Below are 20,070 nucleotides of genomic sequence, written 5' to 3'. Positions count from 1 at the left end.
CAAGGCATTCTTTCACAAGCAGAAAAATCAGTAACTTTGCCGAGACAAATGTGTTATTTGGATTACAAAGTCAGGGGTCATTGCAGATTTTATTGGTTTATAAATTTGCAGCAATAAGAGAAAGATTTAAAAGTTTAAGTATAGCTAACTAAAAAGAAGATGAATCATTATCCTCTTTGATTTTTGTATAAAATGCTTCCAATAATAAAGTACAATAAAACCGATGATAGTACACATTTTATGATAGGCAATAAATTTAACTGCCATTTGGTTAAAAACATTTGTTCGGGTTTTGTATAGGCGTATATGTAATGTATTGGTCTGTAATATTGCTACAAAAAGATTATAAGGAGCCTGTTAAAAGTAACAAAATTATTATATGAATGGACAATGCATTTGTTTGTTAATTGTGCATGTTGATTTATTTGTATGTTTAGAGAAAGAGAGAGAGAGTGTGTTATGCAAGTTGCAATATCCTATTTCAAGCTGAAAAAGTATGGGTCAGATGAAAATTTGTCAGTACATTTTTGACCCCCATATTTTTCATTTGACCCCCACTTGTTACACCAATGTTTTTCTTTTATCCTCAGTTTTATGCCCATGGGGGATGCACTGTGTGCCAACTAAACAATGATTTGTGTGTGTTTGTGCATTTCCCTTTCTTTAACATAAGATGCTGGAGACCTTAAATTTATACTAATTAGCTGTTTACTAAGTACTTATTGATACTATTGTTATACATATCTCTAGGCTCCCACCCCCTCCAGCTTTAGTGCTTATTGGCTCATATCACTTTTGTTTAATACCTCCATAAGTTAAACCTTTGAGATAGCTGAATCAAACTTAACCTGATCTTGAAATATGACCAGTATTTCTTATATAAAAAGTGAAATTTTAAGTTGTTCACATTTTTATGATAAATTGTTTATGCATCTGTCTTACTGTCCATCACTCTGTGCCAAATATCTCCTCAACCATTTGAAATATCTTTGTAAAGCTTGGTATGCATTTGTATTATTACAAAGAAAGTTCCATATACAATTGGCTTTATAGGAATAATACTTAATGTTGACATGTATCTCCTGATATTTGAAAATTGGATTAACATTTCAGATTTTAGCATTTATTATGGAATTTGTTAGGATTTTGTGTCATATACTTGTGTTTCTTTTTAAACTATGTCAGTCCATATTGCTGTTGCTGTCATCGTTAAATTTGGTATACATTTGTATTGTGGCTAGAGTTTATTTTGCATATCACAAGTACATGCTTACGGACAGATATATGTGTAGTTTCTATAGGTATAAACACTATGTACATTGTTTTTGGAGCCATATTTCATGTTAACTTGCTATTGCTGTCATGGAACTCAGTATGTGTGGTTCCTAAGCATTGAAACTTGGAATTATTTAGTATATTACATAATATAGGTAACTTGGATTAACAATATATATGCAATATTTTCAAGTGCTGACCATACTAAGTCTGGTTTAAACTGTTTCACTGTACATGTATGCCATATGGTTTTGCTTTTTGTATTCCTTTTCAGAGATTACCAGCGAAAGCAGACCACTATTAAAGTTTTGAAAAGGAAAGCCTTGGATAGAAACCCAGATGAATTTTACTTCAACATGGTAAAAACACAGAAAGTGGTAAGTTTTTGTTCTTAAGTCACTTTTGCAGCCATTTAATTTTTGTTGTTTAAATGTTGCCTTTATAGGATTACTTACCAGGCAGCTTATATATCTCTTAGCCCACCCCATCATTAGGATAGCCCTCTAACTTGCCCCATAATCAGGGTAATCCTCCAACCTGCCTGATTATCATGATATCCATCTAGCCCATCCCATCATCATGATATCCATCTAGCCCACCCTGTTGTCACAATATCCATTAAACCTATCCCATCACAAAATGATATCCATCTAACCAGCCCCATTATTATGATATCCATCTAACCCACCCCATCATCATGAATTCAATCTAACCCACAACATCATCATTATATACATCTAACCCACCCCATTATCATGATATCCATCTAACCCACCCCATCATCATGATATGAATCTAACCCACAACATCATCATGATATACATCAAACCCACCCCATCATCATGATCTAAACCATCCCAAAATCATGATATCCATCTAACCTACCCCATCATCATGATATCCATCTAAACCATCCCAAGATCATGATATCCATCTAACCCACCCCATCAACATGATATCCATTTAACCCACCCCATTACAAAGATATCAATATAAACACCTCCTCATCATTATATCCATCTAACCCACCCCATCACAATGATATCAATCTAAACACCCCCCTCATCATTACATCCATCTAACCCACCACATCATCATTATATCCATCTAAGCCACCCCATCATCATGATATCCATTTAACCCACCCCATCATCATGATATCCATTGAATCCACCCCATCATGATAGCCATCTAATCCACCCCATCATCACGATATCCATCTAACCCACCCCTTCATCATGATATCCATTGAACCCACCCCATCATGATAGCCATCTAACCCACCCCATCATCGTGATATCCATCTAATCCACCCCATCATGATATCCATCTAACCCACCCTATCATCATGATATCCATGTAATCCACCCCATCATCATGATATCCATCTAACCCACCCTATCATCAAAATGTAAAATGGTTAAAATTGCTGTTAAACATAACATACACTACATTGCTTAACAGTTCACAGGCAGGCTATGCGTATGCGGTCGACTAGGTAACGTGTTCTAATTATAGCGCACTGCACTTTGTCACTATGCTCTGTGAGGTAAAGGGCTAACTTGACTACCAGTACTTATCAGGATGTACCCACCCATCATTAGGATATGTAAAATTAGACTTGTTATTAAAGACTCACAGATTTTCTTTATGAAATTGTATGCACACATTTATTGCAAGGTCTAGTTGATCTTAAATGAAAATGGTGCTGTTAGTACTCCTTCACCTAAATGGATGATCATTTTATCATGGTCTGGTCACTCAAAGACTTCTTATCATCCAAAATGAAAATAATTCTAATCTGATGTCCAACTTTGACACCATCAAGAAAAATATGTTGCTACTTCTACAGAATTGTTTGTTATATAAACATAGGGTTTTTATCAGAAGACTTGAGAAGTCTGCCTAAATTAAAATGGTGCCAATCGGATATACAGCATGGCCACTGTGGGCGGCTATCCTGATAATATTATTGCTTCTAATCCTGAATGGAAAATCATATTGGCATTTCATCAGAAGACTTGAGAAGTCTGCCTAAATTCAGATGGTGCCAATCGGATCTACAGCATGGCCACTGTGGGCGGCTATCTTGATAATATTATTGCTTCTAATCCTGAATGGAAAATCATATTGGCATTTCATCAGAAGACTTAGGAGGTCTAGTTGGTCAATGGATCCACTCACTTGGGCATCCAGTATGGCCACCATAGTGGTCATTTTCAGAATCTTGTAATCACTACTCCTCCTCAATACATTGCCACAACAACATGGGGTTTCTCTAAAATACCATGTTATGATTTCTAGTCAGTGGTAAATACAAATGGTGCTGATCTGACATTCAGCATTTCTGCCATGGCAGCTATCTTGAAAATCACATCTCTACACCACCTAAATGGAAAGTCATATCTGCTTGAGACTTTCACCTGCAATTTTCTTATGGTGTCTAGTTGATCTTAAATTAAAATAATGCTGCTCAGACATCCAATATGATCACTTTGAAAATCTTTTTTTCTACTCCTTTTGAATAGATGGTCATATCGACATGGGGTTTTTCCACTGAAAATCTTACTTCGATGTCTAGTTGGTACTAAATGAAAATGATATATATCTGACATCCATTATGAACACATCATCTGTGATCTTGAAAATCATGTTATGAATAGAAAGTCACATTAGCATGGGATTTTCACCAGAACAGTAATCATGGTATCTAGTTGGCCCTGAATGATGATGGTGCTGATATCAAATATGGTGCCACAATAAACATATTGAAAATTGTGCTAATTGTGGATCAAGTATGGCTGCCCCAACAGCTGCCTCGAAAAAGTTTGTTACTATTATCTCTTATTGGATGGTCACATTGACATGAAGTTTCCAACAAAAGACTTCTGATGATGTCTACTTCATCCCAAATGAATCGGACATCCATGATGTCTATCATAGAGCTGATTTCAAAATCATGTCACTGATGAACATCACAGATAGTTTTAACAGTTAGCCATTCAAAAAGAAAAAAAATGGTCTTGACTTGGATTTTTGGATATTTTTATTTGGACTTTTGTTAGAAGTTATAGTAGCTGGAAATATCCTGAACAAGCTTTGTAAAAGATCATCAATAAAAGGGTCATTGGTATATTTACACAGATTGTCAATAAAAGGGCCATTATTAGATTTACACAGATCATCAACAATAGGGTCATTGTTATATTTACACAGATCATCAACAAAAGGGTCATTGTTATATTTACACAGATCATCAATAAAAGAGTCATTGTTATATTATACAGATCAAGGGTCATTGTTATATGTATACAGATCATCAATAAAAGGGTCATTGTTAGATATACACAGATGATCGATAAAAGGGTCATTGTTAGAGTTACACAGATCATCAATAAAAGGATCATTATTAGATATACACAGATGATCGATAAAAAGGTCATTGTTAGAGTTACACAGATCATCAGTAAATGGGTCAATTTTAGATTTACAACATGCATGCTTATATGTGCTTATCACAAAGTCAGCTGACAGCAATTAAAAGTTTGTATAAATAATACAAAACCAGTGTCTCATCTCTTATCAAGTCAGAAATAGCAGTCTTGATATATCAGCCATCAGGCAGAAACTTAAAGCAAATCTTTCAAAACAGTCTTCTGTTTCTATTAGTGGATTATCACCAGACCAAGCACCAGATAATAGGGAAAATGTTGGTGATTCAAAGTTCACATGATCAAAATGTCCATGCTGTAAGATACATTCATTTTATCATTTACTGCACATGCTTTGAGATATCAATCTTTCTTCAGGATGGTGAGCATCGGGAAAGAGACTCAGCAGAGCCAGAAGCAACCGAAACGCAACTAAAAATGATGCTGTCCCAAGACCAAAGATATGTCAACATGAAAAAGACAGCAGAGCTCAGGGTAAATGCAACACTAGAGTGTCTGTTTGACCCTATAGGGGAATTCCTGACTCCCAGAAATCGATGTGAAGGTGCTTGGGACTCTCCATTTGGTTTCAAAGGACCTCATTTCATGCAGGTTTCTCATGACCTTATCTTTTTTAAGGACGTCCTGCAATCCAATTGGAATTTGAATTCAATGAATATATCCTGAAAACCTTCCTGAGAGTTATTTTATTTGGCATAAAATGTCCTGGAATTTGATATTAAAAAGCTAAACTAAAACGTTTATTAGAGAAAATGTTATTTTTCCATAGTAATTTTACAGGAAAGAATTTCACAATGATCATTGTATTAGATTGGTATCCATGGTTGAGTCTGGTAACATAGATTTTTGGACATATTTTATCTTTAATCAAAGTATCAGACTTTAAAAATGACTCCTGACATTTGTCATTTTCCCCTTAAAGTATCCTGGAAAACTGGAAAAAATAAAAATCATTTTGGTACAGGAACTATGTTCATGTTTACACTGAGGTGTGTTTTAAGATAAATTTTAAACAACTCATTTAATTTTTCCACTGAGGTATTTTTTAAAGCATGCTTTTGTAACTTTTGAATGAAAACGTTTTTTGTTTTAAAAGCTAAAATATCTCAAAGCAGTAAGTGTACATCCAAACATACAAAAAAATATTTGAGAAAATATCAGTCACTGACTTCTAGGGAACCGTTACATTTTGCAATTACTGGTGACTGCTGAGAGAGAATCGTTTCTGCCTCCTGTATGCAGACTGAACATGTTTCTCAATAGACGCATACCTTTGGGGCTTTGATTTGTGGAATTTAAATTTTATCTATTTCTGATGGATGGAAATTCCAACCATTACATCTTTGTGATGTATATTAATTTGGACTGGAGTATTAATCCAGATTACCCTGATTCACCTTGAACATAATTTCCTATTAGCCCTATACTGTAACAGATTGACTTTATGCACCAGTGATTGACATTTGCTTTACTACGACAGAGGTCACAGAAATGCTTAATCATGCATATTTGGATGCAATTTTTTTTATCTAGAACTAAGAAAATGACCGGTGCAATGATGTGCTGTAATCGGGTTACAGATGCTGACATGTATACGTAATAAGCTGCTAATTGATAACTGTTGTGCTGTAATCTGAAGTGTTGAAGGCCAAAATGCAGAATGTTTTATGAGGTGTTATAAAGGGATCAAAGGTGGTTAATTATGGCTTTCAAATCTTCTAATAAAAATCAGATGACCTCTGCTTTTGTATTATTGACATGATCTTGTGTTGCTCAAGATGTTTACAAAGGAATATTTAAGGGAAGTTAGTTCATGTAAAATGACAAAACATAAGCTTTATCATGATAGTAATACAACAAAATTAACCTTGGCTATAAAAAAAATGAAATTTTGGGGAGACATCTATCTGAAACTATTTCCTGAGGATGAACCTGGCTTTGGGGAGTCACATAAAAGCAAAAGTTTGATCTTGCGGGCTGAGCATGGTTGTTTTGTCATTCCCACATTCCAGTGCTAACACTGAGAAGACATTCTTCATTCTTTGCAAAAATAAATTATTTATGGGGAAATCTGGACCAGAAAACTATTGAGAGTCTGTTAAATGTTGAACTTAATAATCACGATATCAATAATGTTGTCCAGTCAGTGATCTTGTGAATGAAACTAAAAATGCTTATGAAGTTAATTTTTTTAAAAACTTTAAGATATACCAATCTTCCTCTTTCATTAAATTGTCATATACTGGCCCATTTTAACTAATCACAATGGCACAAGAAGTATATTTTCATTTGTGTCTTGATCTCAGAAATGATATGCTAGTGCCGATCATTTTGACTCTCAGGCTCCAAAGAAACAGATTAGTTACAATTATAAGGAGAATAAATCTCCTAAAGTCGTAAGAAATCTTGAGCATCAGTTACAAAAACTGTACAAGTGTTTCCCTTTTTTCAACGTGAAACTAGAATTCTTGAGGATCAGCAATTTGCACCAGGAATCACAAACAGTGCCAGCTGTGTGACTCTGGTTATTGCAGTTTTGACTCTTTGAGATTTTTGGTGTCAAGGGTCAAATGACTCATCAGTTCTGAAATCTATCGAGAACCCTAAACAAATGGGACATTCATAGAGTTCCCAGTAATTGTGCGATTTGAAGCTGTTCAGATGTTTTGAAAAGAGATGTCAAATGCGAGCAATATATTATTAAAAAAACTTAAAGCAGGATGGTGCAGTTTATATTAAACACGTAACACCATTACCTTTAAATTTACATAAAAGATAAAACCAGACAGTGTAGCAGAAAATTGTAAAATAAAGCAGAAAGCAGGATAATGCATTTGACATCAAAATGTATTAAAAGCCAAATCCCTTTAGCTAAGGTACATTCACTCTCCAATAATCTTAGAATTCATTTGGAGGAAAATTCTGTAAAATTTGTTTCATTGGTTGCAAAAACAACACTTTTCCTTTTAACTGTATTAAGCTGACAAATCTCGTCTATGAAGATGGATAAATTTAACACACTTAAGCTGCCAGATGACTTTTCTATGAAGATGGATAAATTTAACACACCTAAACTGCAAATGACTTGTCTTAACTTCATGTCTAGGAATAAGTTCAAGTTTAACAGACTTAGCAGCTCTATAACTTTCCTTTGAATATGGATAAATTCATGATGTTTACAGTGACTAAAGTTCACCCATTGATTCACACTCAGTATTGAACAGTCTGAGATGTTGTGTGTTTCTTTTATCTTAAGTTCACAGATTGATTCACACTCAGTTTTGAAAGGTCTGAGACGTTGTATGTGTCCGTTTGAGATGTTGTGTCTGTTGTCTGAGTTGTTGATTGTGTTGATTGATAAACACACTGATTAAATTTTAAAAAAAAGCTTCTTATGGATCCAGTACAAATTCCATGTGTTTCAGTTAAAGGTTTATTAGTACATTACAACTTGTACAATTTTTCATTTCTCCTTCATGATTCATTCTTATATGCTGTGTGTGCTCTGGGGTCTCACAAGATTAGAGTTGCCTCATGAAGATTACCACTCAAGATATTAGAGCCATCTCTGTGAGCTTCGCATGAATGTTTCAATCTGAGATTTATAAGAAACTTAGCTTCGCAGAGGCAAACCTTGAATCTGGTAGGTGTGGTGCTGGCAGCACAGATGACTAGCAGACCCATTCAAAACAATCAACACAGCCTATCAGCTTTGCTGGATTCACATGTGAAATTTTATTGGTTAAAAGATTTCAGTATTTACTATCTTAAATGTAAGTATGGGTCACGTGTCAAGTGACCCAAAGCTGTGTTGCTTATGCAATTAGGAGAACAGGTTATCATTTGCATGGGGAATCCAGTCATCATTCCCTAGAAAGATACCTGAGGTTGATGTTGGATGCTCAGCATTCCCTCCTCTTATGACCCATTCTGCTGATGTAATTTGATTGGGGAACATATTTCATGGACAAAGCAAATTTTTCAGTAAATGATGATTCTTTTAGAATACACGTTACGTAAAAACCATCACCTGGCAGTACCAAGGGAAGGTAGTATGCATGAGTTATTGCCCTTTATCTACATGAGATAGACAGGAAAAGACAATTTTCATCTTTTAGTACGGCTGGATTCATGAGGTAGAAGGCTAATATTCCAAATATAATATGATTGGGTAAGTATTATCAGTGAAACATAATTTACTGAAAAATTTGCTATCTCTGTCAGTTGGACTTTGGTTTAGTGTTAAGGCTTTAATGACACTCCCATCAATAAAGCAACAAATAATTTACAATGGATATATAATTAGCTCATATGGAAATAGGAGCCTTTACACTGACTAGAATTAACTCATCTGGAAAACTTTTGAACTATATGTCCATGACCACTATTCATAAAGATGGAACGGGGCTTCCATTAAATTGATACTTTATGGAGTCCTGAGGACCCCCATATTTGCATTTTATTGTGTCCTTACTAGATGTTAAAGGTTCCCACTTGATACTTTATACTGTAAGTTGTTTTTGTGTGAGAGAAAGAGAGGTCTCACTAGAATTTTGGTGAAAATAGAAGTTCCACCAGTAAAAGTTGCAGTCCTCTCTCACAAGCATGTTGGGCACACATGAAGTGGATAAATGTCCATTATAATGTGGGGAATAATAAGACACAAAACCTTGTCAGTTGTATTTATTTGTAATTCTTTAAATATTAATGTATTAAAATTGATATCCCGTCCGTCAACCTGGGAACAGGCTACACAAGGCCCTTATTTAGACAGTAATATGTCATGCCCTCCAAAACAAACATATCGGGCAAGGTGTCTTAATTACAGAACTGGATGATCGTAAGTTTAATTTTAAATTTTGCATGAGCATTCATGTGCTTAAACCAGAGTGCTGTATTACATTACTCTCATATTCTTCATTTAATGTTTGTGAAATGGTGTTGATTTGTCCTTGTTTTCTCATGTGACATGTCTTGAAGTTTGCAAGATTCATCTGCTCTATTATTTTCCGTCATATAACGTCCACAGATCACACCGTAAAGAGCCTTGCTTATACATGTAATCTGATGCCATTTTCTATAAAGCCATGGACTGGTCTGCTACCTAATTTTATTATGAATATAATGACTCTGTAAGGCTTAGTTCAAATTAATGAAACCCATCTGTTTTTTCTCAAAAATAAAATGGGTCATATACAGTTGCTATAAATAGAAAACAAGGACAATTCTTACATAGCAGTGATGTTTTTAAAGCAGATTCTCAAATTTATATGAGTGGAATTAAAGAGATGATACTAAAACTGATAAACACAACTTTTAACTGATTTTTATTTATTTTATTTTTCAATTTACCAAAACAGCGTAATCCATATACAGGAGAACACAAACTTAATTTGTTGAAAAAAGGTGTAAAAATTACGACAAAAGCATAATGGCTGGCATGTATGCATTTAACCCCCAAAATACTTATCCAAATTTGCAAATGTCATTTTGTTCAAGTCTCGTTGTGAAAACAACAAATGGTAGTCATATTTATTATCGTATGGTTTATCTTCTAATTTAATTTGAATCCTTCGTGCATTGTCCTTTTCAAGATCATGTGCACTATACTTATTCAGTTACACTCAGAAATGAACACAATGCATAATTAATGAGCATGACCTCAACAACATCATAAAAAGTCCTTGAGACCTCTATTTTGAGAAAATTCAACCTTTTCTGCAAGCTGGAAATTGGCTTGGTCAGCAATTTATTTTGCATCCTACGGGACTCATAGGCTGATGTTTTAATATGTCATTTGTAATTTTATTGCATCGGGGATGCACATTTGTGCATTATCAGAAGCCCTGAGGAATGATTATTGTGATTGACATGACTCGGGTACAAGAGTACCAATTAGTGACATATACTTTAATTTGTGTTTCAGGCTCAAAAGTCAAAACCCATAGGCCATTAGATATCTCAGGTATACATGTGCAAAGTTTGTTTAAAAATTTGCCCTGGTATTTGCAATTTTTTACATTTGACCTTTGCCCGCCTCTCAGAGATCCTTCAGGTTTGAGCCCAAATATTGTACCTCTAGTCTCTCAGACTGTCACCACAGAAACAACATGTGAACCAAATTATGTAAATTTACATCAGCTCTTTTAGAAGATGTACATTTAATTTGGGAAATAAACATAACATAGATGGGATAGGTGGGGTATCACAATTTACTCACACTAATTTGTTTGGAAATTAACTTGGGTTGCCTGTCATGGAAAACTTCGTTGATACACTAGCTGCAATCACCATTCCCTCCAACCCTCAGCATTTCCTCCTCAGATTTCACTATTCATACTGATTGCAGATGATGTGGAAATGAAAACATTCAGTCTCTATGTGTGTCATCTAGTGGGTATTTTTAGTATGTTGTTGTGGGGTATAATGCCATTTTTTAGCATAAGATAGGCTATACATGGTGGCCAGTATAAATGGTGGAGGAAGAACCCAGGAAAACCCTGGAAAGAATAACCGACCCATGAGAAGCTACTAGCAAGCTTTCTTACATAACCACATTGGCGGAACCCGAGACTTGAGCCCACACAGACAGAGGTGAGATGGCAGTGATGTGTAACGGTAACTTTAGACCACTCGGCCAGTCTGGGCCCTCAGTTTTAGTATGTATTTAAACGTTAAGAGAGTATGACTTTCATGTTGCTGGATGAATTCTGATGCATAATTGTTTGAAATAGTTACACTTCTTGTAGTCCCGTAATCTGGACTTTTCTTGATAATTTTGATGCATTCATGCAAGTTCATAAAGCAGTTCCAGTTTCTCAGACTGTGTTTTATGCAGCTTAAGAAAACCATAGTAGGCAATGCGGGCATCCTTATCAGATTTACAGAAAATGATGAGTCAGGGTTGTATGTCATTTATAGGTATATATTAAAGACATTGGATATAAAGGGAAACATGAAATGATTTTCTTCGTTTTGCTTTTCAGAAAATTGAGAAGCTCAAGTCATCACTCCATATGATAGGGATTGACAAGAAGCCACAGAATAAACATGTTATCTTTGTGGACAGCAAGAAAGAGGGTGAGCAAGAATGCTTCTCTCCATATAGGCAAAAAATTACTTTTTTCCAAAATTCATATTCAGGCAATAAGTCTAAACAATTCAAACACAATTTCTAATGGCAAGTAGATCACATTAGCTTCTTTTAAACTATTGTTTACTATTACACCAGCCCAACCCCCTTATGCAATATGGAGAGCTGGAGTTAAAAAATTATTGATCACTCTGTCTCTCCATTAATAAATATGTTCATTTTTTGGATTCAGACTATCAAACTCTTCATGGTATTATAACCATCCTTAGTATACATGTCATGCAACTGTAAAGGTGCCTTTTGATGCATAGAATTTGTCATGTTCAGTATATTTTGTTACCATGGAACAGTGTGGCACAAGTATTATACAAAATGAGAGAGATGTACCGTAGTTACTAGCATACAAATTGAGAGTGACTTAACATACAGTAGTTGTTTAGATGGTATACAAATTGAGAGTGATGGACCATGTGGTACTAGTACAAATGGTTTAAACCTTGTGAGTTCTGGACTAAATGTACTTTAAGTAGAAGTCCTTACATAAGTGGGGGATATACAAGAACATTTGGTACTTTAAGTGGATAGAGGGGACCTTTTGGTACTTTAAGTAGAAGTCCTTGCACAAGTCGATGAGAAAAGGGACTATTTGGTACTTTAAGTGGATAGAAGGGACAATTTGATATTTTAAGTAGAAATCCTTACACAAGTGGGGGATAGAAGGGACCATAGAGTACTTTAAGTAGAAGTCCTAACACAAGTGGGAGATATAAAGTACCGTAGGGTACAGAAAAGTAGAAGGCCTTACACAAGGGGTGATAGAGGGTATATATTATCTCTACATGACTCTTGTTTTAAATAAAAGTAAAAAGTTAGTTTTCGTATTGCCTGTAAAATGTAACCAGTGGTAGATACATACACATTGATGTGCTCCGAGTTATATTTAATGCTCTGTATTTTAGCAAAAATCTTTGACCTGGCAAATGTAACAGGATAAAGTCAGGTGTTAAATCTAGTGAAAACACAAGAGAACATGAATGAAATGTTATTATGATGCAAGTGTTTGAATATATAATTTCTAACACATTAGATCACAACCTTACTTAATCTCACATAAACATATTAAAGTAATAGACTGAAATACATAACCTACATGAGGGTATTCTATGAAGTATTCAAAACTCTTGCCATACCTTAACTGGCCTACATATCATTTTGATGCAATTTCATTAAAATAGATTGTCCATAAATACATGAATAGATAAATGTATAATTAGCTTGTCAACAAACATGACAGGTGCTCTTAAATGTCATCAGCAGATCTGTGTATTGTTCAACAGATGTGATAAATCTACAGATTGTCTATCATGTAGTGAGATTGGCATTTATAATTTTTAAAATAGTACGCTGCTCATCGGTAAATATGCTGCTCCTGCTATCCCATAATGCCACATGATGACCATGAATAATCCTAAACCACCACACACAATATGAGTATCTGATTGCATGTATTTCACTCCTCCTGGTCTACTGAAGAAGGTTCTTTTGGGGTGCCTTGCTGTTGGTAGACCCATTTTGTCCACAGTTCTTTGCCCTTTGTGCTGAGTTATGCTGTATCATCTGTCACCATTGTCACTGAAGCTACCATTAACAATGATTTCCAGGTTATACAGCCCTGTGGATTTCAACAACTCCCCAGAACTGTTGAATAATAAAGTCACACTGCAAAATATGTGTAAGTTCAAACATTATGATATGCATTATGTTTAAGTGCACATGAACTTAGTCAAATATTACACTCTTATTCTTCAAGAAAGACTGAATGAGATTATAAGTATGAATTCTTCATGCATACATAAATCTGTCTGCAACAAAATAATCCCTCTGGACTATAAGGGATAAAATTATTCTCATCATTTTTTGAAAACAACACATAAATAACATACAAAGGGTGTCTCGATTGCTCGCACTTCACACATGCTGCAGTAGGTGAAAAAATTTGCAATTTTGCAAATTTCAAGAAGACAACCATATAGCATTAGTAATGCTGTATGTGACAATGAAACACAAGTCTATATTTAGGTAAAAAAAGATGACTAACACATGGAAACAAATGCAGCACTGACTTAATAAACATATATTGAAAGTTATTAAATGTACATTTAATCTAAAAATTTATTGGTTTATACAATGTCAGAATGTTTTATTCTCCCAACTGTATTGTATATCGCTCTGCTGTTTTGTCTCCAGTATGCTTACGTTATTGATCAATCTTTAAAAATATATATTTATGTTAATATATAATACAAAGGTATTTTTGTGCATGCAGTTTGACGACAGGGGAGCACATGATAGCTCAGTTTGTAGAGTATTGATTTTGTAATATAGAGTCGGTGTGCTTGGTATGTGTCCTTTCCAGCCAGGGTTGGCTGCCTCATTGTATCCTTACGAAAGGTCTTTAGATGCCATTTCCTCAGCATGTTATTGCCAATAATATGTTGAAAGTGCTGGTAGGTGAACACCGACAAAACTATCTAGGAAAGAGTAAAGGTATTTCAGGGTTTATAAGAACTGTGAAATTAAAAAAATCACTTCAAATAAGCATTCATTGTAGGACTTTACAAAGATTACATAAACCAGTCAACAGTGGTCACTAATGGCCACCATTTAAAATGACTGAAAATAATTGTAATTTAATGTGTGCTTGATTTTTTTTTTGCAGTGCAGGAATTTGATCCAGCCAAGTACTTTAACACCCACCCTTCTCTGGTGAACAGAGTGTACAACAGACCCACGCTTGAGGCCCTGAAGAGAGGAGACTTTCTTGGAGACATGTCTGAGGAATATATGAAGGTACAGATATGCACAACTGCAAATAGTTTTGTTTTGTTTTGTGATAAATGTTGATTCTCAGCAGTGACAATGTCCATACAGCCAGTTTTGACGTAAGGTTGTTTTATTTTATTTTATACCTTTGACTTTTTTACTCGAGTAAATTTACTCTCATTTAACTGAAGTTGGAAAAGGGTTAGGGTTAGGGTTATTTTTTTAATTCCTTATTACCATATTCTCAGGTGAAACTGGGACTGCTTTTTCTTTGAGGTTTCTTGGTTACAATTGAACAAGCATGAAGAACTTTGCCATAGTCTCACATGTCATACAAAGGGAAATTGGCAACAAATCTGTACCGTCAGGTTAAAAAATTTATCCAATCTTGCTGCATATAACTGTCAAAAATAATGCTGTAATTCCCATGCCATGATCCCATCAGAACTTCTCATAATGTCTGACCAGAAACAGCTCAGCCACTATCAGCCTGGCCTTGAATATGAAATTTTCAGTCATTCAGCTGGTGAAGTCTTCTTTGATGCAGAATTTGCACAACATCTATACATCACTTAAATGGGTGTTATTGACAACAGTCTTAGTGAAGATAGATGGTCGTGTGCATATCAGCTTATCTGAATGTAATTTGGTTTATGATTTAAGATAAAGTTTGTATCAAAAAAGTTGAAATTGTAAGCATTTTTTTCTTCTTCAGATACCTTGTGCAATCATAATACCTTAAGTGAACTACTATTACCTTGCAGATCTAGCCCTCCCAAGTTAACACTTTTGACCTATAAAGTTAAAAAGCCCACCTAAGTGGCAGTGAGATAGAGTGATCTCCACTTGATACCAGATTGGCACAAAATCCTGTAAAGCACACTCTCCACTAACAGACAGGCCTTCTATAGTCTGCAAAAGCAGCTTGGAAGTTTTCTGCCTCAAAACAACTTGTCTCATCTTTGAAGGGAAGTATACTCTGTCAATAAATTTCCAACTTTCCTGTTCTTCCTTTTGCCAAAAACAGTTTCCTAACTTTCTATGTTATCACTTTGCCATCTTCACACACATAAGCGCCTTTGGTACATATGTGCTAAGGTCTGTATGGCATCCCCTAACATTGCTATAACTGTCTGGTGTGTGATATAGAAAACTCATTTACTATTGCTGCATCATTTCCATTGAGTCAGGATACATACTGTTGAGTTTATTATCTCATCGTAGCATCTGATTCATAGTTGTATACCTGATGCTTTACTAATTGTACCTAGTGGGTAACTTGGCATGACACTCATAAGTTCATACTGCAGGACACTCACTGCACTACATATATATATATATATATATATATATATATATATATATATATATATATATATATATATATATATATATATATAGTCTAGTTTATTTTGTCTTACAGATTTAGACCATAGGTAAGACTATTCTGACAACTACACAACATGTATAGTTTTCTCTTGTTATCATTCCTTGAATACATGTCAGACTTGCATCTTATGGACAGAACTCAATGGGCAGCAATTCTTTGGGTGCTAGAGAGAAGAAACAAAAGCATAGCTTGAGGGACAAAAACATCAACTTGCACACAAAGGTTCAAAACCATATCTTTTACTGGGGAGCAGGATGGAGAGCAGCTACAGTCTCAGTTACAGTCTTGCATATCAGACTTATGGACCAGATACATGGATCAAAAGGACAGTGTTATGCCAGTCAAGATGGCCATGCTCCTTCGTGACCGGACTTGGCCATATAACTCAGGCCATGACCAAAATTTATCATACAGTACCAGCCTCCAGAAGATGGACCAGTCTGTTCCATGACACATATAGTGCTGCTTGGCACTTCCTGCATATCATGCCCAGTTTAGTGCCACAATACCCATTAACCCACTTTGTGAAACTGGTTATACAGCAGAGTAACCTGCATAGTCCTGCTATGCACTTCCTGCAGATGATGCCCAGTCAATACAAACACTTTCATTGATCAGTCTAACCTGCATAGTGCTGTCAGATACTTCCTGTGGACAGTGTTCAGTATATATAGGCATACATGCCAACCATTACGTTTTTGGCGAAATCATTGCACTTTTTTTCACAAAATTATGCCATGTGCAAATTATGTACGCCATACACATAAATGTATTCGGATTACTCGTTTTTGGTATATCCCCCTCCAGTTTTTATATATATTTGTTTTCTCATTTTTTTAACATGCCATTAATCCCAAATAAAATATTCTAGAAAAGACTGCTTCTATGCAACTACAACATAAGAGTCCATTGACTTCATGCACTTTCCTAGCAATATTATTATCTATTTGTAGCAGCTTTCCAATTTCAAAGAAGCATGCTGGTTCTACTTTCAAACTTTTTCTAACTTGTAATCTTTGCTCACAGAGTCTTTGCTCAAATTCATATCTGGTACAGATCCAGTCTGTAGGTATTTGGCGCTAAAAGTCCAGTCAGATTTATTCTAGTTGATGCATGTGTTAGAGCAAACAAAATTCAAATAATTTCCCAAATGGATTAGGAAAAGACAAAAAAAATTGATTCAGGGATGAATACATGAATTACACAATACAGCGTTCCATTTTAGGGCAGCTTCATGCCCCTTGCAGGCTGTGTGGAAAGGATTTTAATATTAGTCATGGTGGTAAAACAAAGAAACCTTGAATTAACTCGTTTTACTATCTCTAATACTAAGACAACTTCTTTTTTACAGCAGAACTAAATTGTGGACACAAATTTTATAAATGCAGAGGCATTATTTACCAAGTTAAAATTGCAGTAGTCATGAAAATTGGGTCATTTAGTATTGCAACAGACAGGAGTAGTGATTATGACCCAGTCTGTGTAAGAGACTTTGACAACGAAAAGGGCAAAGTCAGTGTTCTTCTTTCATTACCAGAATTAACAATAGATTCCACTGGAGAAAACATTTTTATTTGCTTGAAAATGCTTTGAATAATCATAAGTTGGCAGAACTGTATGGGGTTTTCAGCTGATACTGCATCAGTGATGCTAGAATTCATAAAGGAGTTGCATTCTATGTTTTGACAAATGTCTCCATCAATGTTCATATCAGGTTGTCTCTGTCATATGATGCACGATGTTGCCTGAAAAGCTGCTGATGAATTAGAACTCCTGAAGTATCAAGTTGGCACTCTACTGTCAATGTACTTTATGCAGACAGAGTTGTTTTCTGGAAGATATAACTTCCCTCTTCTTTGTCATGTTATGAAAGGAATATTGGTTCTTTACCATTCTAATGCTGACTGTGAGAGATTGTTCATTAAGAAAAGTAAAACTGAATTCAGAGGCAGGCTTTGTGATCCAGTACTTAGTGTTCTACTGGTGCGTAAAACATTCACAGTCTCAGCTGGTACAAAGTGTTTTGAAATGCAATACTAGAGTCTGTTGCTTTTTAAAGCTCAAAGTTGTATATATGAAAACTTGAAGCAGTAATTGATGTTAAAAGTCCAGAGGGATAAATAAATCATTTTGTACATATGCTCATTGACTTTGTGTCGTGTTATATGTGGATTACTCTTTTTCTGTTCAGATTATTTTTTTTTGTCCACTTTGTTACCTTGCATTACATTGTTTCCTTGCCAAGGATTGGCATGTATGTATAGGTACTCATGGATCAATCTTACCCACATAGTACACCTCAAGACACTTCCATTGTACAGTGTCGATCTTCGTTTCTCCCTTTCCAGTAAATGTTTCTTCTCTCTCCCTTAAGCCTCTGCCACTCATAGAAAGCCTCTACTTAGCAATACCTTGGGGCTCCAACTCATAAGTGCTGAAAGTGTAGTGAGCTGCCATTCTCAACATTCTTCGCAGGTAGCACAAGATGCATTGGCTTTACTACCTTTATCCAGAAATGATGAAAACTGGCCCTCAAGTTCACTTGTCATTATTAGATTTTACTATGAGGAGTGAAACTCCACCTTGCAGGCTTGGGCTGAAGAAGTTTTCCACCCACTCCCATTGGAGTTTCATCTTCTTTCCTCTACATCACCTGCCAAGTCTACAGTTCCGACATCAGATGATTATTGTCTACAGAAGAATCTACTTTCAGTTGCTTCCAAAGTCTTACTAACTATTGATATTTTTGGATTGCTTGCATCGTCAATTACAAGTTGCACGTGTCTACGTTTATTTCATGCAAATGCCTTCTCTGTTTTCAATTTGGATACCCATGACATCATGGCCATGGGATTATTGTTACATCTAATATCTATTATGATCTTCAATAGGCAGAACACTGCTTACCTTTTCCCACCCAAATCTGACCAGAAATATATGGGAGTATATTTATAGACTGGTCCGCTTCATAACATAGAGGCCCAGCACATGAACTTAAAAAATGTAGGACAAGATGCAATAGTCTCTGCCATCACATTTCTTTCATAGACCAAGCTGTGCTTGCAACCTTCATTGTGTAGTCTTCTCTTTAATGTTCAGATTGACAGAATTTACAGTAAACCACCAAGAATACATTTCTTCCATCTCTCACAGTCACAGCTACAGCAGATGGATTTGCAGTCACTCTTTAACTTTCTAGCTAAAAGGTTTTAACTTTGAAAGGCTGATTTGCAAGGTAGTAGTAGTTCAATGGTGTTATGGTTAGGTAAGAATCATTAAAGAAAAAATTACTGAAAAAAATTGGTTTCCTTTGTTTTTCATTTGCATTTAGGGATTTTATTAATTTTGGTGAAAATTTGTAAATACATAACAAAAATAATGAATCTAATTGTGCTTTGTATTTTCTGGTGCTGACAGCTCCAAATGATCTAGCAATCAAGATCACATTACTGTGATAAATATATGTGTCAGCTGTAGAGCTTGAGAAGAATATAGGTACTACTTTTTCCAACAGCATTGTTGCTGCTGTCGTAGGCACCAGCATTTCATTTTCACTGTGGCTTAGAGGTTTGAGTGTCTGCCTCAAATGTGGGAGGTTGTGGGTTCGAACCCTAGCAGAGTCATACCAAAGACTTAATAAAAGCGATACAGACAGCTACCTCGCTGGGTGCTCATCATTAAGAGGTTAGTGTTAGGACTGGTCGGCCTAGTGTCAGGGTAATATGACTAGGTAGGACATCATGTCTGTGATATGATTCCCTAGTGCTAGACATCACTATAAAATGCCACACTGCATACATCATAGCGATATGGCTGAAATATTTTTAAAACTAACTTAAAATCTTAATCTTGCACATACACACACATCATTTTCTCCACCACTGTTGCATTTAGGGTCATAGAACTTGGTGAATGCCTTCATCTAGACTCCTTTCATTCAGAACTGAGTTACAGGGACATACATTTGTATCGTGTGTTGATTTGTCAAAATGTTGCATTTAAGGTCATAGAAGTTGGTGAATGCTTTCATCTGGACT

General features: G+C 35.4%; 1 protein-coding gene across 1 annotated transcript in view; it reads left to right on the top strand.

Moving 5' to 3' along the window:
- LOC149792223 (putative U3 small nucleolar RNA-associated protein 11) overlaps positions 1-20,070 on the top strand; it is a 31,524-nt gene that overhangs the window by 6,164 nt on the left and 5,290 nt on the right. The window contains exons 3-6 of the mRNA XM_089970754.1: positions 1,550-1,652; positions 5,085-5,201; positions 11,714-11,807; positions 14,540-14,670. Coding sequence (XP_089826880.1) covers positions 1,550-1,652; positions 5,085-5,201; positions 11,714-11,807; positions 14,540-14,670 — 445 coding nt within the window. The remainder of the gene's footprint in view (positions 1-1,549; positions 1,653-5,084; positions 5,202-11,713; positions 11,808-14,539; positions 14,671-20,070) is intronic.

Source organism: Sinohyriopsis cumingii, chromosome 9 (genome assembly GCF_028554795.1).
Source record: "Sinohyriopsis cumingii isolate HCF-2022 chromosome 9, ASM2855479v2, whole genome shotgun sequence".
NCBI classification, from domain to species: Eukaryota; Metazoa; Mollusca; class Bivalvia; order Unionida; family Unionidae; genus Sinohyriopsis; species Sinohyriopsis cumingii.
The sequence above is the reverse complement of the archived record's forward strand: the minus strand, read 5'-3'. Positions and strand labels throughout refer to the sequence as shown.